This window comes from Leucopleurus acutus (assembly GCF_964270905.1).
Source record: "Leucopleurus acutus genome assembly, chromosome: 12".
Taxonomy (NCBI): Eukaryota; Metazoa; Chordata; class Mammalia; order Artiodactyla; family Delphinidae; genus Leucopleurus; species Leucopleurus acutus.
The window spans coordinates 56,115,617-56,142,630 of record NC_139154.1 but is presented as its reverse complement, the minus strand read 5'-3'; the positions used below and the strand labels follow the sequence as shown (position 1 = coordinate 56,142,630).

General features: G+C 42.3%; 1 protein-coding gene across 3 annotated transcripts in view; it reads right to left on the bottom strand.

Moving 5' to 3' along the window:
• Positions 1-27,014, bottom strand: part of CRIM1 (cysteine rich transmembrane BMP regulator 1) — a 208,316-nt gene that overhangs the window by 94,945 nt on the left and 86,357 nt on the right. For all 3 annotated transcript variants that reach the window (XM_082851850.1, XM_082851851.1, XM_082851852.1), the window contains exons 3-4: positions 16,863-17,105; positions 15,689-15,809 (exon numbers count right to left, since the gene is read on the bottom strand). In XM_082851850.1, the coding sequence (XP_082707976.1) occupies positions 15,689-15,809; positions 16,863-17,105 (364 nt within the window). The remainder of the gene's footprint in view (positions 1-15,688; positions 15,810-16,862; positions 17,106-27,014) is intronic.

Genomic DNA, 27,014 nt, shown 5'->3' with positions numbered 1-27,014 from the left:
CAGGACTGAACCTATTTGAAAATCTGGACAAATCCTCCACTGCTTGGGTGGCTAATGCTCCTTCACCTCCTCGGAGCTGCCTGCAGCCTGAGCTGCTGCTGAAAGAGCTGACTCTGAGCACACGTCCACGGGCTCCCTGTGGGCTGTCGATTCCCAGACCTCTCATCCTTGTCATCAGTGCAAAGTGCAAGGTCCTCTGGTCTCCCGTCCTCAAGGGAATGCACATCCCCGCAGAGAATCGCTCTGCTTCCCAGGGACTCATCCTCCCAGGCCCACTGCTCTGCCTTCCCCACCCTTTCCTCTCTCAGCATCTGAACATCATCACAGAGTATACCACTCAAATCTGTCCTAACCTGGCTCGCCTGAAAACACTACTTCCTTACAGTGAGACCATGAATTTCCCCACACTCACCCTTCACCTGGGGTGGAAGGGAGGCAGACGGTCTCCAAGCTGACCGCCGTGGGCTAGCCCACGGAAAGCTACTGCTTTCCTCCCTCATGCAGGCCCTCCCTCTCTGTGACTTTGCCTCCTGCCCATTTCCTACGGGGGTGGAGGTTCAGAGAATGTACTCTGACATCCGGCAGTCTTAGGTTTGAGTTCTGGCCACTTAGGAGCTGTATGACCTTGGGCAACACGTCACCCCTCCAAGCCTCACTTGTACTGCCTGTAGGATGAGGGTGATTAACGTACCCATATCTCACAGAACTGCTGTGTGGATTAAATAAACTGATATGTGAGAAGTACCCAGGAAAGTGCCTGGAACACAGAAGCCCTCAACACCTGTTAGCTATTTTACGTATATCATTATAAACTGGAAGCTTCCGGGTCTATGTGGAGGAAGCAGTTTCAACATCCTGACCCCGCTTGATCTTTTGGAATCCAGTGACCCTTGCTGCCCCTCCACTTCGGCCACTTACTTTACTAGCCACAGCAATCTCAAATTTCAAGTCAGATATCCTAGTCGCCGAGCACAACGGTTCATCCCTCCTTCCAGGTCTCTCAGGCCCAAGCTCCCACTGCACCAACCCTTCAACCTCCCGGAGACATCTACTCCCAAATCTCTCCCTTTTCTTCTTAGAGTGGGCCTCATCCTGATGGTAACTCCTTAACAATACAGCCCAAACCCATGGCGTTTTACCTGAGTCACCACCTTCATGATACTTCTAAATTTCCTGCCCCTTTAACCTCCATCCATATCTTGTCTCTCAACACCAACCCCAAGTCAGTTACACCCAGAGACGGCAAACCTGTCTTCATTCAAAGGGAAGTGGGATGTTGCAGACAACTCTAGAGGGTCTGTGCCCTCTGAAGGGGCTTCACTACTCACTCCATGCAGAAACGTACAGTGTTGCTACACCTTTCAACTGCTCAAGAGAAGCCAGAGTTTTAAGTCAAGCATCCCAGGTTTTAAATGCTGATGACTAATTTAAAGATGGCAAAAAAAAAAAAAAGGCAAATCAAAGAAAACATGTCTTGGGGTCAAATTCAGCCCAAAGGCTGCCAACTGCAAATACCCAAGTTGTTGATGACTGGTGGAGAGAAAAAAAAAAAGGGTGCACACTCAGCAGTAGCTATTCCACCTCTTCAACACTGGAGTCCCTCACCTGTCCAAAGACCTCCATTCATCCCTAAGGATCATTCTGCCAACTAGAGGCACAAAGCGTTGATGCTGTGTGTATATGTGTGAGTAGGGGAGTGTGAGTGGGCACAGATGGGAAGTGTCCATCAAACAAGGGGAAGAGGGGATGGAGGGAAAGACATTCCAGGAAGAGGAAAGAACCTACTCACATCTACAGGGCAAGAAAGAATATAGTGTTTTAGGTTGGAGCAAATGGTTCAGCCACCAGGAGCATATGCTGTGCTGGGATTTGGGACTGGAGGATACTGTGGGGGAACTTGCAGGAGACATGGCTAGTGAGATAGGCCAGAGCTGGTTAACAAGGGGCCTTGCATACCATACTAAGAAGTATCTTTAATTGAAAGCAATAAGAAAGTAATAAATATCTTGAACAAGTGATGGAGTCTTGCCAAGGGATGATTATCTAAGAAAAAAACCAACACTGTCATGAATTCCATTTTTCTTGAATCATAAAGATAGGCAGGATTAGTAATATTTTTTCCTTTTTTTTTTTTTTTTTTACTGAAGTGTAGTTGACTTCTTTTTTTAAAACATCTTTATTGGAGTATAATTGCTTTAAAATGTTAAGTTTCTGCTGTATAACAAAGTGAGTCAGCTATACGTATACATGTATCCCCATATCCCCTCCCTCTTGCGTCTCCCTCCCACCCTCCCTATCCCACCCCTCTAGGTGGTCACAAAGCACCGAGCTGATCTCCCTGTGCGATGCGGCTGCTTCCCACTAGCTATCTGTTTTACACTTGGTAGTGTGCATATGCCATTGCTACTCTCTCACTTCGTCCCATCTTACCCTTCCCCCTCCCCATGTCCTCAAGTCCATTGTCTATGCCTGCATCTTTATTCCTGTCCTGCTCCTAGGTTCTTCAGAACCTTTTTTTTTTTTAGATTCCATATATATGTGTCAGCATACGGTATTTGTTTTTCTCTTTCCGACTTACTTCACTGTGTATGACAGACTCTATGTCCATCCACCTCACTACAAATAACTCAATTTTGTTTCTTTTTATGGCTGAGTAATATTCCATTGGATATATGTGCCACATCTTCTTTATCCATTCATCTGTCGGTGGACACTTAGGTTGATTCTGTGTCCTGGCTATTGTAAATAGTGCTGCAATGAACGTTGTGGTACATGACTCTTTCTGAAGTATGGTTTTCTCAGGGTGTATGCCCAGTAGTGGGATTGCTGGGTTGTATGGTAGTTCTACTTTTAGTTTCTTAAGGAAACTCCATATTGTTCTCCATAGTGGCTGTATCAATTTACATTCCCACCAACGGTGCAAGAGGGTTCCCTTTTCTAGTGGTAATGTTTTCAGTTGCAAGACACATTAAAAGTTTAAAAATCAATGACCACAATAGCCTAGAATGCCCTTTCCTCTTTCTCCATCTGGTGAACTCTGACTCATTCTTAAAGACTGAGCTCAAAAGTCAAATCCAACAGTTTTCCAAATAGGATCTCTTTGCTCTGTGAGCTTACTGTTTTTTGCACACTGCTATCTCTAAAGCACGTAGCCCTCTAAATTGCATTGTTTTCTACATGTCTGCCTTTCCTTTATTAATTTTAACATCTTTATTGGAGTATAATTACTTTACAAGGGTGTATTGGTTTCTGCTTTATAACAAAGTGAATCAGCTATACATATACATATATCCCCATATCTCCTCCCTCTTGTGTCTCCCTCCCACCCTCCCTATCCCACCCTTCTAAGGTGGTCACAAAGCACCGAGCTGATCTCCCTGTGCTATGCGGCTGCTTCCCACTAGCTATCTATTTTACATTTGGTAGTATATATAAGTCCATGCCACTCTCTCACTTCGTCATAGCTTACCCTTCCCCCTCCCAGTGTCCTCAAGTCCATTCTCTACGTCTGTGTCTTTATTCCTGTCCTGCCCCTAGATTCTTCATAACCATTTTTTTTTAAGATTCCATATATATGTGTTAGCATACGGTATTTGTTTTTCTCTTTCCGACTTACTTCACTCTGTATGGCAGACTCTAGGTCCATCCACCTCACTACAAATAACACAATTTCGTTTCTTTTTATGGCTGAGTAATATTCCATTGTATATATGTGCCACATCTTCTTTCCCCAAAGAAGATATACAGATTGCCAACAAACACACGAAAGAATGTTCAACATCACTAATCATTAGAGAAATGCAAATCAAAACAACTATGAGGTATCACCTCACATGGTCAGAATGGCCATCATCAAAAAATCTAGAAACAATAAATGCTGGAGAGGGTGTGGAGAAAAGGGAACCCTCTTGCACTGTTGGTGGGAATGTAAATTGATACAGCCACTATGGAGAACAGTATGGAGGTTCCTTACAAAACTAAAAATAGAACTACCATACGACCCAGCAATCCCACTACTGGGCGTATACACTGAGAAAACCATAATTCATAAAGAGTCATGTACCACAATATTCACCGCAGCACTATTTACAACAGCCAGGACATGGAAGCAACCTAAGTGTCCATCAACAGATGAATGGATAAAGAAGATGTGGCATGTATATGCCTTTCCTTTAGATGGTAAGCTCCTTGACATCAGTGTCTACATCTTATTCCTACAAGGTTAGCATAACATCCAGCACATGATAAACACTCGAATATTTGTTCTCCACACAGACTAAAAACACTGTAGGATTCTGATGCTAGGACCTGCCACAGTTTAACTATCTATAAATTTAACCAAAAGCATATACTGTGGTAGGCAATGATGAGATTGAGACTTACAAGGTGCAACCTTGTCCTCAAAAAAGTACACAATCTAATGTCTTAGGAAGTGTCATAAGAGTCTTCAAGAATCCATGATCTAGTTATGGAGATCAGAGTACTCCATCATCTTATCGTAAGAGTCATGACATACAAACAAAGGCAAAATCAGGAAAGGTTCATTTAAACTGCACTTGTCTGTGTGATACATTCACAAGAGACTAACTGAGCATCAAGTCCAAGAGAAACCAGCTGCCTCCACCTTCAGGGTTGCAGTCAAGCAGTTAAACATCTGCTGGGCAAATATAACCCTGAACCCTCTGCACTCTGTGTCCACACAGTAATGAGTCTTATCACTTACATCCCATGTAAAGGTGCAGATGAAGAGTAAAATATAGTACATCAAATTTGGGGTTGCTTCTGGTATTTCCAGAAGAGGTAGGATTTGAATATGCTAGATTTGCTTATTAGTTACGTAAATAGCTTCACAAAACATTTTTGCAGAACTGTCTGGAGCTGTTCTCCCGTTCAGCTGTGTCATGATGATGATGATTTCAAATGAGGGTGGGTGGGGAAAGCCCTCTGAGGTTCAATATTATCCAGGCTGTGCATTCCACTTTCCAACTTAATCGAAAGTCTTATGGAATTCAGCTGAGTTACTCTCTTTGAGCGAGGGTCAGAAGGCCGTGTCTTTATCATCTGGTGATGGCCAGGCTCACTCAGATCAAACTGAAAGCCTCTGAGTGAGAGCCCTGAGCTTTGTTTCAGGACTGAAACAAATATAAACTAAGACTAGACACTGGTCTAATGTATGGTGAAACGCCAAAGACATAAGGCACTAGTATAGGAAGTGCAGGGCTTCCACATCTGAAGTGAATTATTGACAAATTAAACTCTCTACTAGGGAGATAGTTCATCTCCAATGGGCAAGGGCTTTACTTCTAGGAAAGCATATTTTCTTCATTCTGGGGATAAGTCCAATAATAACATGGAATTCCTACAATTATTTTGTTTTAAAAACATCGGAGTTTAATATAGACTCTGGCTTTTTTCGTCATGAGTTGACTTGCTCTTTTGGGCCAAAAATTACTGTGACAGAGGGCAACAGAATAGATGTTCTTTTCTTAGTTGAGAAAGAAGGGCTTCAAATATATTTCCAAATTTTTCTGCATGTGTTTAGAAACAGAGAGAATGCTACCATGACAGCATGTCAAGAGTCAGGAATGTTTTAAACCTGTGCTATGCTAATCCATATTTTACATATTGGATAACTTAATTTTATTTATTCCCCAAAAGCAGCTGGATAATTATTCAAATTAAAGGGAACAACCAAAAAGTGAACTGAATTAGAGATATTTGTCTACTAAAAGATTAATCTTACCAAAAAAAACCCCAAAACTGTTATTAAGTGCCGTCTTCTTCAAGACAAGGTCTTGGGAACAGATGGACATGATAATTCATTACAAGATTCTTAATTTGATAAAGTACTTTTGAAAATGAATATTCAGGGATAATTTCCACTGGTTAGTTTCCATAAGCATGATACATGCAACTTAATTACCTAGCACACACTGTTAAGAGCATAGGGATCTACAATAACTGTTATTTGATGATCTAAAGAACTTACCACCATCTCAAAGAACTAAGGGGGGGCTCCCTGAGCTTTGAAAAGGAACCTGCCTTTTCTGAGCCACATGCAGGAAGTTTCTGGCTTTGACATCCGTGTCTGGTTGGGCTGATGTGCCCTGTGATGACAGTCTTGTCCTCCGTGTTCCTGACCCTTGTGTAATCCTCCCGCCCACCCTCTGGCCCCTCAACACCCTCCTAAAGGCGTCAAGCAGCAGAATGATAGGCTGAGGCTCTGGAGTCAAGACTTGACTGGGGAGCTCTGGAAAGCTGAATCACCCAAGTGTAAGTGTAGCAGCAAAGTCTTGACATTGTCCCTCCAAGACTATTACTCAAAAGCGGAGAGATGTTAATGGAGCAGAGGGATACAATGGGACTTCTCTGTAAGATCATACCTGTAGATTCCAAGCTTTGAAACTACAGGCAAATATGGAGGGATATGAAAAATGATCATCAGTGATTCTGTGTGTGTGTGTGTGTTCCCTTCTTATTACCTTCCAAAGGTCTGCGACTTTTCTGAGACTGGCGGAGGTAATATTTGTAAGGTAATGAGTTCCTTCAAGCCTTGTCCCTATCTTATTCATTACCACCAAGCCCAGTGTTCTCTGTCTTCCATGAGGTTCTCAATGAGTCTTGGCCATTTAACTGAGCATTTCCAAATCTGCACCTTGTTTTCACTCACTGTAGCTTTGTGGCTAGATTAATTTTTTTTAATTAATTAATTTTTGGGGGGCTGTGTTGGGTCTTTGTTGCTGCGCGCCGGCTTTCTCTAGTTGCGGTGAGCGGGGGCTACTCTTTGTTGCGGTGCGCAGGCTTCTCACTGCGGTGGCTTCTCTTGTTGCGGAGCACAGGCTCTAGGCGCGTGGGCGTCAGTAGTTGTGGCACACGGGCTCAGTAGTTGTGGCTCACGGGCTCTAGAGCGCAGGCTCAGTAGTTGTGGCGCATGGGCTTAGTTGCTCTGCAGCATGTGGGATCTTCCTGGACCAGGGCTCGAACCCGTGTCCCCTGCATTGGCAGGCAGATTCTTAACCACTGTGCCACGAGGGAAGTCCCGTGGTAAGATTAATTTTGCTGTAACTCAAGCGCTTCTGAAAGGAAAAGACAACCTGCCAAAGATTCCTTTCTGTTGGCTTCAGCGGGGATGAGTCAATTTCAGGCTATAAATTCTGAAACCCCGGAAAGCTTTTCTAAATATCTACATCCAGTCACAAGAAACATCGTGCAGCAATCTGCTAAGACTCTATTATTGTAATACAATACAGTACCAACAAGACAAATTTTCTTGAGAGCACAGAGAAATCAGGATGGAGGAATGGGAACTAAGCATCCTAGATTTTCAACCTGAAGCAGCAGAGTATGACTATCTAGATGTTGTGGTAAAGGAAAAAAAATTCATGACCTTCGTTCTGGTCATGGGCTGTATATCTGATGTATCTTTCTGATACAATAGGGTTAGGCAACCTTCCTTTTTTCTTGTTTCCTTTCCTGGAATTACAGTGTTTGTAGCTGTTAAAATATGACACAGTATGAGTGAGAAATTGTCTTCTAAGGTCAATGTCTTACAAGACAGAAATAAAACTGAGGCTCAAACAAAGAAAAGGGAACTTAACTCAGCAGACCATTTTTTATTTTAAGAGACATAGAAAGAAATGGTGTAATCATAAAGTTAGGAACAGAATCTAAACCTCTTCCACAAATATAATGCTCTCTGTGTGTATATACAAGTTAGTGTGAAATAAATAAAAATGCAATAAAAATATGGAGACGCTGCATAAAGAGGAGTGACAGGGAAGAGAGACAAAGACAGACTTTACCTTAAGGGAAATGGGGTAGCAATAGCTGGGGAAAGACAGGTACAAATACTGGTGTGGGAGCCAGCCAGCAGCCATGCACAGGCTGATGGGAGTTCATGGTGGTGAGCATGCAGGGGTACGAGGATGCCACACCCAGCACGCTCCCCACAACGTACCCAGAAAGGCAGGCGGACAGGCAGAGATATCCACATTCTATGAGAAAGCAGTTTAACACAGTAAGTCCTTATCTTATGGATTCAGCCTTTGGCCACACAGTCTCTGCTCCTGCTATATAAGGGGCTATCTATTTACAGATATTAAAAACAACAACAACAACTAACTAGCAATATTCAACTAGCCATTAACCAACAGGCAATCTATTTTGTTGGATTACCACTCAGTTTTCACAATTCAACCAGTTCTGAGCATCCTGGTTTAAATTATTAGTCTAAGAAAAAATTATTACTATTATTTCATTTTGCCTTTCCTATTTTTTTTTAAAAGAAAATGGAAAAAAAAGAAAAAGTAACCGTAATTCTTTTATGACTTCCTTTGGACTTTCTCCCCTTCATGATGAAAACCATATATCTCTCCCATTATCTTCTGCGTTCTGGGATTTTCTAAAATTTCCCTTCTCATTTCTTTCTCAGGAGTCTCCTATCACCAGCAGATTGGGGTGGTTTTTTTTCCCCCTCTCTAAAGGGTTTGGGAAAAGTCAAAAAATTTAAATTTAAGTAGAAGCTACTTTTGAGATCATCAAATCCCTCCTCCCCTCCTTCTCTCTCAGGTAAGAAAACAGACCCAGATGTTGTGAAGCTTGTCCAGATTCATGCAGAAGTGGACCTGGATTCTAGAACTCAGTATCCAGGCACAGGTTTTTTCTGCATAGCACCAGGTGACGTGTGAAGGAGTATTCTTTAGCTGCTGAACGGTCTACTCACATGTACACATTTGCCCACACACTACACTGTAAAAGCAAGTGTATGACATGGAATGTTAGGTGTCCTGAGTGGTGGGGCCGGAGAGGGGCTTTGGGGAGTGAGCTCAGGACCACAGCAGTGCGGTGCTAGCTGGTGGTTTGTGCTCACAAAGCCTGGCTCTGCCACTCAGCGGGCAGGACCCTTCCTGAAACGGGAGAGCCATACAACCTGCCTCCTGTGGGTGGGGCAGTGCTGGGATTCAGGTTCAGCTACATTTTCACTGGAACTGTACTCAGAATCTAATGTGCTCAAGACATTCTATTAAACGTTTTAGAGAAAACCAAAGTCACATAACAGTCAACATTTTAGTCTACAGATAATCTAAAATTTTTAATTACTTTGGACTAAGAAGAAAAAGTTAAAAATGCTTCCAAATCTTGATTTAAAAATGAAAGAGGATTTTCAGTATAGTCTCAGAAAGCAAGAGATATAAATGTTCTGGATATAGGTTCTGGAAGAGAATCAGACCCTTTAGTCAGAGAGAGGCTGCAGACAGGAGAGAGCTTGGGAACCTGGCTTGATACACTGCACACAACCCAGGAGAAACCCTATTTTAAGTTTTTCAACGTTATAAACACTGACTTAATTTATTTCCACCTCAAAATAACTGGATTGGACTTTTCTAAATAACTATTAAGGAATGGATATTTAGAGACAGAAATTGAAAACAGAATGTTTCAGAACAAAAAGTTGGGGACAAATCTCATTAAAATAAATTTAGAATGGGTGACTGTCAATAACATATTATATTCATTCATCTTCTTAATAAAAACATAAGAACAGTTACATAACAAAGCAAAAGGCATAAGGATATTGAAACACTCATTTGATTTACGGTAAAAGGGAATACAGTAAAGGTATTACTTTTTAGATTTTTAACTAGTTAATTTCTCCCCTGTGAACCTGTATCTAAAAAGCCTGGTGAAAAATTAGAGGCAAAGAGAAAACTCTGTAAAATGCAGCACATACATCTGGGATCGCAAAGGGTGAGGAGTGCAGAGAAAAAACAAAACAGTCTAAGCTGGCCGACACAGGAGGACATGGGATGCACACAGGTACAGCGCAGGCTGGATCTACCCTCCAACCACACCTGGTGGGTATATTTCTCTCAGACAACTATCCATGCCAGAATCAACCATTACCAAGGGAATTACTATGTACATCTTTGAAAGTTTGGTTTTTTTTTCCTGTTTGTTTTAAAAATTGACCTGGTTTTATCAGGCAGATCTTATGGCGTCCAAAAATGGCATTCCCTGGTGAGTGATGAGAGAAAACCAAGATTAACTAGATAGTCACAACATCTCCATAAGGAGAGGAGTTAAAAATAATGACTGGCTAAATGATGCTTAAAGTTGAGGTGGTGCTCAGAGGCTCCTCAATCATTTATCTACTCCCAGGTGAACTGCTGACTGGCAAGTGAAGGGAGAAGCAGAAACAGAGCAGCTGAGAGAAAGGAGGGCCCTGAGTCCCAGGGCCAGAAGGACATTTAGTCTTTGGAAAGAAGGTCGCAGAGCTGCAAGACTCCACCAACTTTCGACCATTAGAAAATGAAACCTAAGGAGGCCCCTATTTTGATGACATGTATGTTATGGTGGATGAAAAATGGTCACAGGGCTTCCCTGGTGGCGCAGTGGTTGAGAGTCCACCTGCCGATGCAGGGGACATGGGTTCGTGCCCCGGTCCGGGAAGATCCCACATGCCACGGAGCGGCTGGGCCCGTGAGCCATGGCCGCTGAGCCTGCGCGTCTGGAGCCTGTGCTCCGCAACGGGAGAGGCCACAACAGTGAGAGGCCCGCGTACCGCAAAAAAAAAAAAAAGTCACAAATTCTTCACAGCTTCTCCCATCAAGAGGTGGAATCCACTGGCCCACACTGTGAACCAAGGCTCTCCCTGTGAATTGCTTACACTATCAGAGTGCAGTGGAGGTCATGCTGTGTGACTTCCAAGTTCTTGGTCTCTTTTAAGGCTTTGCTGCTTTCTCCCTTGCTTCTGCCATCACACAGAGGAGCCAGGATGAAGGACCACACAGGGGGTGACAGGCCTTTCCAGCCAGATATGTGAGAATGATGCCACCGTAGACCATCTAGCCCCAGATGACCCACCAGCTGCCTACAGAAGAACCTCCCAGTTAAAACACTGAGGCGTGAGAAATAATAAATCTTCATTGTTTTAAGCAACTACTTTTGGGGGTGTCTTGTTACACAGCAATGTGTAACTGAAACATGGGTATATTGTGTTAATATGTACTATGCTGATATAAACAAACATGATGGTGAGATATAAATTCATATTCTTTAATATATTTCCTGAACTTAAAAACAACAACAGAACATTGTACCAAAAAAAAAAAAAAAAAAAACTGCACTGGAGAGTATAGGGCTTTGAATTAAAGAACCTGGGCTGAAGACTTGGACCTGCTCTGTCCCTTGTACCAAAAAACATTTGTGATCTTGCACAAGTCACTTATTCTCTCAACCTCTGTTTTCATATCCATAAGTTTCTCATGGAGTCAGAAAGATGACAAAATGAGGGCAGCAAAAGTAAAAAATGCTTTGTAAACAGCAAGGTACAAGTTTAAGCTGTCACTGTTACTGACACCTATATGTTACTTAAAGACTTTCCTGTTTTTCCTTCCCTGCAAAGACGTCATTTGATTTGACATAACTTTCTCTTTGTAAGTTTCCTTTTCCATGGAGGCACTGGCATGCACACATGTACAAAGGGTCTTGCAAAGACCATGAGGTGTCATGAGCCCCATGGACAGTCCCATTTTTCCTTTTTGTCATCATGCAGGGTTCAGGCCCAGTTTAAGGCCCAGAGCCACTAAGTCTCATTCCTTTTCACTATCTCCTGAAAGGTATGATGAGCTGCCATACACCTCACAACATATTCTAGCACCAACAGAAGAGAAGAGGATGAAAAGAATTAGCAGAGTGCTTGGACACCTAAACCAAGTTGAGGGAAGGAAGATTTTAAAATGATAATTCTATCACAAAGAATTATATCTAAACAGGATGAAGTTCAGGAGAAAAGACAGCAAAAGAGGGGACAATGAAGGATGGGCCATTAAGAAAACACAGAGACTCAGCAAGGGGAGAAGGACTAACGTATCCTTAGAAAGGGCAGAGGTGGGTGGGAGAACCAGTACTTGTCAGGCATGGAAGTGGAAAGAGATATCCATGCACCATAAGGACATCTGGAGGGGAGTATCTATCACTTGGAAGAGCTCAGCTCATGTTCCATGCATGAATGAATAACTGAATGAATAAATGAACTGAGAACAGGCAACTCAAAAGAAAATTCACCAAGTGAGCAAGTACTTACACCCAAACAGGGCAGTCAGGGGCCTTAATGGGTGACGCAGTCTCACTGGGAATGGCAATTCCATTTGGATGGTAATGAAGGAGGGAGGGATTTATTCTTTAAGATGAGGGCAGAATGTCCACAAATTCCTCTTTTAGTCTATGCAAGTATAATAAGTCCTACAAAAAAGGGGCTGTGACTTCCACCTAAGGTAAACCTCTACTGCTAAAGTTTCCAATATTTTACCTTACTCTGTCCTGACTATAAAGGGCTTTTCCCCCTGAATTCGCCACACAATCAGTTTTGATCTCAAATGGCTCTAATTTCTTAACAGTGCTCTTTATAAATATGCTGGTAAAGGTCAAGTCATCATAACAGGGCTTTGCATATTCTAAAATGCTCTTCTTTATACCTAATCATGGTCTCAAAGAGAAAACCTTTGACGTGGATCACACACAAGGATAAAGTTGGGTAGTTTTCTTCTCTTAAAATACTACCAGTATTACAACATATTAGGCTCTCTTCTTTTTATTTCCACTTTCACGTGATTGTTTGGGTTTTTATTCTCTTATCAAAGTATGACCTGTCTGTCATCCTCCTTAATAAGTGGGAACCCATTTAATATGCTCAACTAGGTTAAGTCACAGTCTGACTGTATTCTGCATTACTGATTCATTCATAATTAATGCATACACAGAGGAAAAGAAAGAAGACACAATTCCTGACCTGTAGAAATGTCCTTTAGCTGGTGAGACAAGACTTTACCCATGTTAACAGTTACATAACAATGCAAGGAAGTATATGATTAATTGGCAACATGGACAGGATATGTTGGGAGTACCTAGGGAGTGAGACGGGTGTTGGCTGAAGAACAAAGACCTTGTGGATAAAGTAGAATTTAACTGGGAGTCCTGCAGGATGAACAATACTATTAGAAAAGGTAGAATGGAGAGATAAAGACATCTCATGCTTTGAGAGGTGAGCCCAGTGCTTGGAGTGGAGGATTTCTGCAATACTGAGAACTGGCCATAAAGAAGGGGGTTGGGGGGAAACTGCAAGGGTTTTATAGTGAGACAAGGAGTAGTATTACCACCTAATGGCAGGAAGATAATTTTTCTCTTCCTCAACATATAAGTCATCATGGCCAATAGTGGGCCTGTTCATTCATTCATTCATTCATTCACTCATTCATAAATGTAGGTTACCATTTTATATCAAGTCCTGTTCTATGTACCAGAGGCTATAAAATACTCCCTTCCCTGAGAAGCACAGAGAGTAGGAGAGACTGACCAAAAAAAATCAATGATTTCCATGTATTATGAAAAGGGCTATGATAAAGAGATACAGGGGGGGGGGGGAAAAAAAGAGATACATGGGAATTAGATTACAAGGGAGCAGAGGAGAGACACCTAAGTCATCTTTAGGGGCTGAAGACTGAAAAACACTTCAAAGAGAAGGAAATGTAGTCCTGAAAGAGGAGAAGTTTGTAGAAGGGGAAGGCAATCAGGGAAGAGCCCACTGCAAATGCAAAGGCCCAGAGCTCGAGACAGCTTGGGGGATGGAGGGAATCCAGTTCAGGTGGGAACACAGGATGCATGTGGAGAAGGGGCAGCAGGGGAGGAAGGGTCACTGACTATTTAAAATACAGGAAACCAAAGAGCTGTGAGAACTTATCCCTCCCTGCAAATAATTTACCCTGGGATTTTTGGATGGCTTCCTTCTCCATGCTTCCAATTTCTTCATTAGAGCCCTTTAACTGAATATCCTTTGGTTCTGAATGCCAAAGTCAAAATTGGGTCAATACGTAATAATCACCCTAAGGTTTATGTTTACCAGACTCACGGAAGCTTGGGGATAAAAACGGAAGGCTTCTACTTGAACCTCCTTTCCAAGGTAACGTTTCTTCTAAGCATTCCTGGAAGGTGGCCATCCAGACGGAAAGAAGTCTCTCCGGCCCCAGGGAGCTCAGTTTATCTCAGGAAGCAGCCCAGTGCATGACTGTACATCATTAGTTGTAAGAAATTTTTTCCCCTTAAATTGAAATTAAGTATGTCTTCCTGTTGCTTCTATCCATTTCGACCCCTTAGAGTGAAAAAAATAGCCTGCTGTGCCTCCTACGTACAAATGGTGCTACATTACATTTATAACAGTGAATTGAGAAATGTCCCTTTTGCTCTATAAAGGTCTTGTTAATTGACAACTGGCTTAGTTTTGATTAATTAGGTGGTCTTAATATCATGTGCCACCTTCCTTTTCATGAAGACCTTGAAGGGACATCTGTCACTGTTAGTAATACTCCATCTTCCTCCCTTACTGATTAGTAATACCTTATGTTTGCACAATACTTCAACCCTTTCCAAACATCTTCACATAAATTATCACAACGTAGTGTCGTAAGAAAGTGCTACGCCACTGTATGTTACCTTCACAAAAATTTCTGCACCTGTTTTATGATGCACTATAAAGGATGGCTAGTAAATGTCAACAATGGCTAGTAAATGTCAAAGAATTAACATGTTTTAAGAGAAGGAAGAAGAAAAAAGTAGTTATCAGAACAAACTCTGGATGTCTACTTCAATCATGGACAAATGACTGATACTTTCCTTAACTACAGAGCATACACATTCCTACCTTAGCAAACTATTTGTTTAATCACAATTACTCATGCAACAAACACAGATGCTAAGTGCCTGGCACAGGGACTGAGGGAGAGAGAGCTTAGATATGGGGTTAAGGAAGGTACCATGTTAACTCTGGATATTAAATGTAAAGCAAAAGTTCAAAGAAATGGGATGGCTTAGTCAAAATCATGACTTAGTGACCTGGGAAATATGGAGGGGAGGACCTGGTAGGGAAGAGGGGAGGGCACTCAACAGGGGAAATAGAACGTAAACCCCATGATTCCAAGCACGGTCTTTCCCAAAGCAAAGCACAAAGTACCAGCTCTACGGTGGTGCTATGAAGACTGTCAAGGATGGGGGGCCTGGGGACCCTTGCGTTCTGGAGTAAGTCTGGCCCTGCAGGGTTAAGGGGATGTCCGGCTACTAAGACTAAACTGACAGCAGCTTTTTCCCCATCAAGCCAAAGAGAGATGTGCTTGTTCCTCCAGAAAGCATTATAGGAATTTAAACTCCTCGTTGCCTCAGCAAGTTATAGGTCTGGGTAGAGGTGTGATTGCAAACGTCAAGGATCCCTGGGGAGCAATTCTATGACGCATGCAGTGTTTCACCCCGTTGGAAACAATGGTTAAACACCTGTAAGATTCACTGCACAGGATAAAATGACATGCCTACCATGGATCGATACCTTGCTGCCTCCCCGGCTCCAGACTGAGGGACACACGTGCCTGTTTAGTTTGCAGCCTGCAAAAGTGCACAGGCACCCCAACCTGAGGAACCTCTAAGGATTAGGGACTTAACCTGAGGACAGTTGACTTTGGCCCCAGGAACGATACATGGAACTACCAAGTCATAGTAACCGTTCAGTGATTTCTCCATAGAAACAGGAGGATATTAGGGTTCTCTGACCCTTGGAGAAAACAAACGGCATGCCTGAAACTGTGCCTTTCGTGATGCTAACACACAGGACAGAGGAGAAAGCGTAAAAAACGAATGACGGACCGACCTTGTTGGCAGGGTGCAGCAACCGTCCGCCGTGAGTCTGACTTGAGTTTCATAGCTGTCCAGGGGGCACACGGCCTGCTGAACGGAGGGACACTCCACAGTGCTGCAGTCCACGCTGAAAACTGGGGGGCAAACAGAGGCACCATTCACCGTTACGTTTCCTTGCATTTTGAGTCCCCAAACGAAACACTGGCTCTTCAAACTTTTGTAGTCTCCTTGCTTCCTGGAAACCCTGTCTTAGCACTGGTATTTTCATTTCCATCAACGTTAGAGAACTGTAATATGACCCAAATCTTCTGTTCAAGAAAAGAAGGGAACAAGACACTGAAGAGTTAAGATGCAGACACAGAGAAAGACAGAGAGTTAAACCAGTGGTGGTTCTGGGGATGGTGACGACCAGCCCAAGGCATTTCTGATGAAACAGCTCAAGAGACGAACAAGGGCTTGCTTGGCTTGAGCATTTACCGAGCAGTTAAAAAAAATCTGACCCATGGTTAGAAACTTTGGAAGAGGAAACCTCTGCAGTCCAGACCTATTCACAGACCACATCAGAAATGCAGCCACAAGAACAGAGATGTTAGAAATACCATAGATCCAGAAACAGCTGGGACATGACTACAAAACAAATGTGGCAAAGAAGTTGAGTAAACAGTCAAAGATGACTTAGCACATGCTATAAAGCTAACAGACGGATGGTGGGGAGCTGGCAAGGAGGAAGGCTGGGGCTGAGTATTTCATTATAAAATGTCTGGCATTTTGATGCATATATTTCTCTAAAAATAACTTTGTTTTATGTATGATGATTGTTTTTAAATGTAATACTTTAAAGTGACAGATATATCTGCAAATGAGGACGACGACCTCCTCTGGGGGAATGAAGCAGGCAACCACAGTACCATAAGTTTTAACCCTACGGCCCCCATCAAGCATACTTTGAAGGAAGAAAAAAGAAGAAGAGAAAAAGACAGGGTCCCTCTCTGAAGGCACTTCTGTACCAGTGGATTATCTGGTTCTCTGACTGGAGGGCAGAAGCCAGGCTGCTGTTAGCCCAGAGTAGCAAGTTTGCAGCGTCCCACTGTCAAGTGGCCAGGGTGGGGCGGGGGGCGGGGGAAGGCTGGCTGCTGCTGCCCTCTGATGCAAAGCAGCGAGGCTGCTGGGACCAAGCCCGTGCATACCTGGTTTGCACTCATAGAGGTCACAGCACTCTCCCGGCTTCCCTGAGGCTTTGGACACAAGTATGTTCAGGTATCCTGGCTGGCAGACTTTCCGCAGGCAGCCCGCGGGGTCGCACACGCAGCGGCTGGGGAGGGGGCAGCACTCCCCGGGGGGCGCGTAACCCTCGATCAGAACGGAGTCTTCAGGACAACGCGGAGAGAACTGGACTTCACAGCGAGCCTTGGAGCAATCTGGCTTCTCTTCTAAATGGGAGAGAAAGAGTTTAGCACAGGCCCAGGGGCAGCATGGGGCACTTTCCCCATAAGTGCAGGCAGCCCTGATGATAGACTAACTAACAAAGAGTACAGGAGGGACAGAAATCTGGTGAGAACCCTCAAACACAGCTAAGCCGCCCATGGAAATCTTTCCTGTGACCTGCTCATGACACCAGAGCAAGAGGTGGAAGCTGCCTTCTCCATCGGCCCGTTCCCCTCCCTTGTGTTGAACAATCCATGTCCAGCACATAGACCAGGTGAAGAAAGGCGGAGGGAAGATGCCTATGTGACGCAGAGACTCTGAAAACCGGACTCAGTCACTGACCAATGGAAAGATCTTTAAGTTTAAGAGGAGTTTTAAGGGCCGTTCTTTGAAAACAGTGTACATTTTAACACCAAAACAGGCCCACAAATACCTCATGGCTGCTATGGGGACTGAAGACAAGATGCATGACAGTCACCACGGAGGAACTCGACCTCCAAGCTCTGAAATTTGAGGAGATGAACAGATTAAGATGATATGAAAGCTTTAGCAAGATGGATATTGAGGCCCAATTCCCATGTAATTTCCCGAAATGGCATCTGGTGTGTTTCTATCCCTAGCAGAAATCCATCAAATGGACCTCATTCTCCTTTCTACAGTATTATGTCACCAACCTATTGCTGCACTTCCATTTTACAGATAAGAAAACTAAATCAAGCAAAGCCCTAGCTTCTGGAGCCCCAGTCCATAGCTCAGGTTCTTGGTTTAAGCTTTTAAGAAACTTATAGCCACATTAGGCCCTTGTCAATTGCATTATTATGAACTGTCATCAAATCTTTAACCGTGGTCATTTTTAAGTCTTTTGTCATTTACAGACAGTTCTGGGTGTACTCTGATGCTTTTGCAAAAATGTTCCTATAAAAGGATTTCATCTTCAAGGAATTCATGGAAAAGACTCTGACAAGTACAGGTTTCTGGTAACTGACTATAGTGCTGAACCAAATGAAGAAGCATTTTCAGAACTCTAATGGAAAACTGATGAATTCATAAATGCTAACAAAAGATCAAGATGAAAAAAAAAATTAATTACATGGGACTGAGTGAACTGATGAGGATGATTATAATTTTTGTGACTTTCTGTTTGAATAAAAAAAAAATCCCACAAGGACTCAGAGGCAAAAAATATACAAATCAATTTTCACTGCAAAGTAAAGGAGCTGTTACTATGGAGGATTACTGGACTGAATGTCAATATTATGACATAGCATGAGTGTGTTTCGTGTTTGGTAATTGCAATCATTGTTGCTTTTGTTGTGGTCATCCATTTACAATGCTTGGTGTCAGTCTATTTATCTCTTGTAAAAATAAAATATAGTGTGTGTGTGTGTGTGTGTGTGTGTGTGTGTGAAAAAAAACGTTCTGGAGATGGATGGTGGTGATGGTTGCACAAACAATGTGAATGTACTTAATGCCACTGAACTGTGGCATTAATATGCCTTCACTTAAATATAGTGAAGATGGCAAGTTTTACATTATGCATATTTTATCACTATTTTTTAAAATAAAGATACCTTTATTTTATAATAATACCTTTTTAAAGTCAAAAAACAAAAAGAAAAGAGAAGTCTGAAATAAACCAAAAGCACATCATCATGGCCTCATGACCTTGAGTGGAAAGAGTTCGGAAAATGTTGGGTGAAAATAATGCCATGTCGTATTGGGGTACGTTCATAAGCTCTGTCTTTCCTAAAGTAAAATCCACAAAGAAGCACAAAGCAGGGTTAGATGCAAGAGGTCTCCTAGTTCAGCCTTCTAAACTAAAAATTTTAGTCTATTTTGTAGATAAAGAACCTGAGGCCCAAGAATTCAAGCGATGTGTCTAAGGTCAGTGGTAAAATTAAAGCAAGAATCCAAGCTTCCTTACTTCCAGTCCACTTAGCTCTTTATATTACAAAAGCAGGTCTATTTCCAAAATCAAGTGTCCCTCAGGTCATTTCTACCTTGATTGCTGTATCTTTCATTTCACCATCCATCTTCCTTGTGTAACTATTTCTTGTCTAATCAAAAGATAGCACAGGAGAGCCTTCATACTCATAGTTCTAGTAAATTCATTAAAAAATATTTCTTGAGTGCCTGCTGTTCCAGCAGCCTGGGATACACCACAAGGAAAACAAACATAGATCCTGGCCCTTATACAGTTTGCAATGCACTGGAGGGTGATATAAAATAAACAATAAATATTATAAATAAGCAAACTATATAGTAGCAGAGGGTGATAAGTGCTGGGTGGGGGAATAGAACAGAGCAAGAGGGAATTAGAGTGCATGGAAGAAGTGGGGGGCAGTTACAATTTGGTCGGGGGACTTCCCTGGTGGCACAGTGGTTAAGAACCCACCTGCCAATGCAGGGGACACAGGTTTGAGCCCTGGTCTGGGAAGATCCCACATGCCACAGAGCAACTAAGCCCGTGTGCCACAACTACTGAGCCTGCGTGCCACAACTACTGAAGCCCGCGCACCTAGAGCCTGTGCTCTGCAACAAGAGAATCCACTGCAATGAGAAGCCCGCAAACTGCAATGAAGAGTAGCCCCTGCTCGCTGCAACTAGAGAAACCCTGAGCATAGCGATGAAGACCCAACACAGCCAAAGATAAATTAAAAAACAAACAAAAAACAATTTGGTTGGAACAGGCATCACTGGGAAGCTGATGTTTGAACAGATTTGAAGGAGTGAAGGGTGGGCCATGGAGATACTTGGGAGAAGAGCATCCCAGCAGAGGGCACAGCTACTGCACTCCTGCACGTCCCAAGAGGAGCAAGAGGCCAGTGTGGCTGCAGCAGGATATACAGAGGATACATATATCCAATTTTCATATTACAAGCCCAAGCAACTGTCTTCAGAAGAGAACACAATTAAGAGGAATTCCACTCCTGGATCCCCATCAGCGTGGGCAGAACAAATCAAAGAGCTGAGGAGGAGAAAGCAAATCGTGGCTGTATGGGTGATGGAGTGTGTAAAGCACACTGAGTAGATCTCTTATCTGTCAAACACTAACACATGGTCTCATAATTAATAAGAGTGCTATGACTTTAACTGCAAACAGAACTTAATTTCTGCTCTTGTTAATGTGCTGTAATTAACTTATTCTGTATCACATTCTATTACATTCTCATTCTAGAAAATATTTGGTATGTATAATCAGATTTTTAAAACATAAGCTTCAAAGAAAGATGTTTTCATTAAAACCCAACATATTAGATCTTCCTAGTTATTCTGCTCTTTAAGTTTCTTTTAACAGTCCCAACATTGTCACTGACTGATATGTATTTTGCAGCTCAAGCCCTGAGAGATTTATTTACTTCTGAAGACCTGCCTTAGTAACACACGTGGCATAAGGTACCACATAAGGTACCACATAAGAGGATTAAATCTTATAAATGCTTTTTCAACTTTTCTCAAGATTCATATCGGCTTTCCCTTTAATTTACTGATATAATCAATTAGTAGATTTTAAACCAGCCTCGTTTTCTTAGAATAAACCCTCTTTCTAAAGATCCAGCTGGGTGTGACTTCCTAACATTTTAAGATTTTTAGATTAATAAGCTTGAGTAATATTAGCCCGGAGCTCTCTCTTTTCGTGTGTGTGTGCTGGCCTCATCTGGTCTTAGTTCCAGAGTTATACTAACTTTTTCAATGACCTGTTTATCATTCTACCTCTTTCTCGGCTGTGAAGCAGTTCATATACCACAGGAATTATCTATTCTTTGATGTTTTCATATAACTCATGAACCTATCTGAACTCAGTATATTTTTAAAGGAGGAAAGGACAGATTTCTTTGTTGGTTATTAGATTATTCAGGTGTTCCACCATTTTTAGAATTATCTATACTAACATATGTTAGAAATATATATAACATTTATATATATTAAGAAATATACACATTAAGAAATACCTCATCCATCTAGAGTTACAAATTCATTTCAGGCTTTATGGAGCAAGCTTTCTTTTTTGTGGTTTATGTGTTCATGGGTTCTCTCAAGTTTTTGAATCTCTTCCTTCTTTGTCTTTCAGATTGTTTACCTGGCTTTTCTCTAGGTTTAAAATTGATGCTTAGTTCACTTTCTCTTCTACTTTCTCAGAAGTGTGAATAACTTTAATTATGATTTTAATACTTTAGCCAAATATTGCTTTGGTTATATTCTAATTTTTGATACGTACTACTCTCAATGTAACTCATTTCTAATTCAGTTTTGATCTCTTCTTTAACTAAGGACTTTTTAGGACAGCGCTAATAAATTTCTGCATGGCTTTCCTTTTCCCTTTCTTTCTCCTTGGCTTTCCTTTTCAGTTTAATTTATAGTTTCACTGCCCTGTTGCCAGAAAATGTAGGCTATACAATTTTCTACTTCTGTTAATTTCTTGAGTTTATCTTTTGTTTTTGTTTTTTTGGCATGCATGTATGTACATGTGGCCTATGGCCAACTTTTTGAATACACAAGTATTTGGAAAGGACATGTATTCTCTGTTTATTGAATCCAAACTTGCAAATCTATTAAATCAAGCTTAATTATGACATTCAGCTCACTTACATCTTACATTTTTTACCTGATTTCCAAGAAGGATCTATAAAAAATCTCCCACTATGAACCAGCAACTTCTCCTCATATTTCTAACAGTTTTTACTTTAATTTTTCAAGGATGTGTTGTTAAGTTCATGACTAGCAGGCAGAAGATTCAAGCCTGTTATACTGACTTGGCAAATTGTAAAGTGATGCTTTCAAAGAATTTAGATTTCTAAGATCTAAATCTTTTTTTTTATTTTGTAATCGTTAAGTGTCTTAGCTTTATTCTCCTCTTCATTCTACCCTCTATTCACTTTTCAACAGATTATCTAGAACACTCACCCAGCATCCTTCCCTTCCCCCATCATCAGCCCGTCACTTGAACCCAACTATGGTTACCATAGCATCAGGAATTGTTTTTCTAAAACCTTCTTTCTCAGCCTGTTTCTAAATAATTCTTGCAGTCGACTTCATTTATTCATCTGTGTCTCTACTCCATCTCTCTTCCATGGAGAAAATAAGGAGAAAACTACAGACACACCATATATTTTCTATCATTTAGAAGGCTTTTCTGACATTACCTCTGAATTTTAAATTTTATCCATTTGAAGAGAAGCCTCTCCTTACTCTTTCCCTATGATGTCTAACAAGTCTATATATAGTACTTAACTTAATTAACAACCTCTTCAGTCTGGTTGTCCCTTTGCAACTGGCATCTTAAAAAAAAAAAACAAAAACAAAAAACAACTGCCCCAGATATAGAAAGACTAAAGTGACAGGATCACTTGCAATAGAGGTAATTAAGGGAAATAAGCTAGTTTCATCATATTAATTATCTCTCTTTAAGAGGTTAGCCTCAAAATATTGACAGGGTCACCCAGTATTAAAGGGACTTTACAATAATAATGGCAAGTCTGTATCAATCCTAGTCACTTTAACGTGCATCTTGGCCAGTTGTAGACTTTTTCCAGGTCCATATGTCAACAGGAAAAGTAAAATCATGATCTACAAGCAGCAAATGCATTCAAGGGTTTTCTGCTTTAAACACAGATTTAAAGAAAACCAAAGACGAATGAAAAACTACTAAATGGAAAAAGAAAAAAAAAAGAAAAATTATACGGCCAGATTCTCATTCTAGCTATTTAATTTCTGTAGAGTCTCCCACATCTGACACTGAAGCATTCTTCCTCTTTCAAAACCTCTTAAAATGGCCATTTAAAAAATAACAGCAGGGCTTCCCTGGTGGCACAGTGGTTGAGAGTCCGCCTGCCGATGCAGGGGACACGGGTTCGTGCCCCAGTCTGGGAGGATCCCATATGCAGCGGAGCAGCTAGGCCCGTGAGCCATGGCCGCTGAGCTTGCGCATCTGGAGCCTGTGCTCTGCAACGGGAGAGGCCATAACAGTGAGAGGCCCACGTACCGCAAAAATAAATAAATAAATAAAATAATAACAGCAGATATGCTGCACACTTATTAATGGAAAAACAGGCCACGTAAAATGGACCAGTAAATTTAGAAAGGCAAACACAAAGTCAGTGCTGCTGGGTACTCTGTGCTTTGCTGAAATCTATCCCAATTCTCACGTATACAATATACATGCACACAGGCAACCCATCATCATTCTGAGACAATTCTTGGGAGTTCCAACTATGGAGCTATTTTAAGGGAACCCAAATTTGGATTAGAACTAATATCACAGAATTTAGCAGATAGAACACAGAGTTAAGAGGAGAAGAGTCTGGGATCACTGTTTTCCCCATACCTTACTCTGGTAATCTCCCTCCTTTAAAACCTCACTCCTTTAGAATCTGAAGTCTTGCAGTAGCTATGGCATCAGCCTAGGGTATCACAGTGGCCACTAGGTGGTCCTGGGAGACATACCTCATGGTACCAGCTGAGATGCAATCTATGAATCCTTCCTTCCCCCATTCATTCAGCACATATCTACTGAATGAGTTCCATGTGCCAAGGATTCTAGGCACAGGGCCTGGAGCAGGGAATAAAACAAAGTCCTTGCTTGCCTTCTTGGATTTACCATTCTAGAGGAGTTACATAATAAACAAAGAACTACACAGCATAATGCCAGACGGTGACAAATTCTTTGAAGCAGAATTGACAATACGACTGTAATGCACTGGCCAGGTGGGTGACGCAGGTCTCTCTTGAGGACATGGCACCTGCACGGAGACCTGAATGAAAGAAGGGGGAAGGCAGGCAAACTGCAGGGCAAGGGTGTCCCAGATGCAGGAAACAGCAAGAATAAAGTCTCCGAGGCAAGAACAAACCTACTCGCCACATAGAAAATATTTGTCTCATGATTGTTAAGAAGAAATCTGAATTAGTATAATTCACAGGTAAAAAATACTAGTAAAGACTTATAAGAAAAACATTTTGCTGGATGGTGTTTCTTATTAAGGATTCAATTCTCATGATCATGCTAGAGCAGTGAAAGAATATCTACCAGCTAGGCACCTTCTCCGTGAGGTGCCATGCCTCACCTCGTGCTCACACCCCTTCCCACTCCTGTGTGAAAGAGATGAAATCGGCATTGCTACTTGGCAGATGACTAAGAAACTTGGCCAAGGTCACAAAGTAAGTGGCAGAGCCTCCAAAGCACGAACTTCACACTAGTCCACAATGCCAAGAGCAAAAGTAACTTCAGCTTTCCTGGTATTTGTATGTTGAGTCAATGGCTACATTTTTGCTCAAGTATAGAATGCAAAAGTCATTTGCAGGGACTTCCCTGGTGGCATAGAGGTGAAAAATCGGCTTGCCAATACAGGGGACACGGGTTCGAGCCCTGGCCCGGGAAGGTCCCACATGCTGCAGAGCAACTAAGCCCGTGTACCACAACTACTGAGCCTGTGCTCTAGAGCCCGTGAGCCACAACTGCTGAGCCCGTGTGCTGCGACTACTGAAGCCCACGCGCCTAGAGCCCGTGCTCTGCAAGAAGTGACGGCACAGCAATGAGAAGCCTGCACGCCGCAACAAAGAGTAGCCCCCACTCTCCACAACTAGAGAAAGCCTGCGCACAGCAACGAAGACCCAATGCAGACAAAAACAAATTTTTTATAAAGTCATTTGCAAAGATAAAGAGGTTCAGGGTCTTTGGCTGTGTCCTCATCACTTTCTGGTTGGCCATCCTCCCCATCTCATTTGCTTCTTGGCCATACAAACGTAAAGGAGGAGCTCTCTTATACCCAGCACTATTTGGTTCTGAAGACTTCTACTACAAGTGCAAGACACATGTCATCCCTGCATTTTTAAATTTAGAGGCTGACTCGTTTAAAGTTACACTGTGAATTCTTTTCATTCACATTCCATGATTTTATCATAACCTTTTTTGGCAAGCTTCGTGGTGAAGACTTGTTCCACACAACCATAACCCCGAGGGGAAAAAATTAGGCTTGTTGATGCAGTCCCAGAAATATTTCATATTTCAGCTTGTTCGGAAACACCAGCTGTACTTTCCCAGCACTTTCTTTTACTCTGAATTTAGGATTTAACAGTGATGGCATCTACATAGAGCCTTTCCCTGGTGGTTTGTTAAACGTGTCACATTAAATTGTTTTCAAAAACCTAATAAAGTTAGTTTGTACCAGAGTGGGATATAAATTAGCCCAATATAAAGAAAAATAATTAAATGATCTGTAAGACCACAACATGCGATCCTTGAACTCAGTGGTTCTCAACCCTGGCTGTGCATTAGGACCACTTACAAAGCTTTTAAGAATGCCACTGTCTGGATTCCACCTCCAATCAATTATAGCAGAATTTCTGGGGAAGGAGCCTGGGAATTAATATCTGTTTCTATAGCTCCCTAGGTGATTCTATTGTGTGATTGGGGTTGAGGACCACTGTGTTACTCCTTCAAGCAAAATGGGAATCTTTACAATGAAGTTCTCTACTGACAACAGAGCTTCACCAGGGGCATGTTCAAACATCCTGGCAAACGGCAGCTGGCCAAATGCCAAAGCAGCACTAAGCCCTCCAGATCTCTGCCTGCCTCCAAGTGGTCCAAGCTGTATGCTGAGCCCATGGTACCTCCAGGAATCTCACAGACCACACATCTTTTCTAGGCAGGATGTTACTGAATTGGGTTGAAACGATGCTTTCCATTAGAGCTTTGCTGGACTGGCCGCATCAGCATCAGTATCCGCCGGGAGCCTGTTGGAGCTGCAGAAGCGTAGACCCCATGCCAAGCCTACTGAATCAGAATCTGCATTTTAGCAAGATTCCCAGATGAGACAAACTGCTCTAGGTTGGTGGTTCTCAAACAGCAGTCCGTGGACCAGCACATCAGCCATTTCCTGGGAACCTGCTAGAGTGGCAACTCTAAGGCCCACATCAGACCTGCAGAATCAGAAACTCTGAGGGTGGGGCCCAGGAGTCTGTGCTTGAACAAATCCTCCGGGAGATTTTTCATGCATACTATCGTTTGAGAACCACAATGCTAGAATTTTGATTCTCAACCCTGGCAGCACATTAGAATCCCCTGAGGAACTTTAAAAGTTCAAAAGCTCAGAATACATCCCAGACAAATTAAATCAGAATTACTAGAAGTGGGACCCCAGCATCAGTATCTTAAAGTCTCCCTGATGACTCCAATGTACAGTAAGGGTTTATTCACTGTTCTAGCCACCCGCCACCCCCGCAGTCCCCTATACTCCCAAGGGATCGGAAGCCGCTTTAAATCTTAGGACATCTGAATCAACAAGTTCTCTGGAATCTTCCTGGGAGAAATGAGAAAAGCTGAAAGGGGTGTCCAGCATCTGCCTCTGGTAGGTGCTGGGGTAGAGGGAGTAGGGAGTGGGAGAGAGATTAGCTCCCAAACGAGACCTGTGTGCATCCTCCAGGATTTAAAATCCTGACTTATGAAAGTTTATTAGAATTTTGAGTCCAGAGACATTTTATCTCATCATCTGTTAATTCACACCAGGAACATGTATTCAGTTTACTCCCAGAAGGATTTGCCATTCAAATAACTATATTCATGTTTTCATACACGGTAACAAGTTTTCAATATGTAACAATGAATTTATTTTTTTTTAATCTGGCAATAAAGTAAGGCCTAAGGATAGTTTGGATAAATGTAAAAGACCTGAAGATTGGTTTCAAAAAGATTAATTTTACCTAATAAAATTACCTCTGAAAACCTCGTGTCCCCTCCTTGCCATAAACACAAGCCCACAAAAAATGAGTGAAGGGACTTCTCTGGTGGCACAGCGGTTAAGAATCCGCCTGCCAATGCAGGGGATGCGGGTTCGAGCCCTGGTCCGGGAAGATCCCACATGCCGCAGAGCCAACTAAGCCCATGTGCCACAACTACTGAGCCTGTGCTCCAGAGCCCG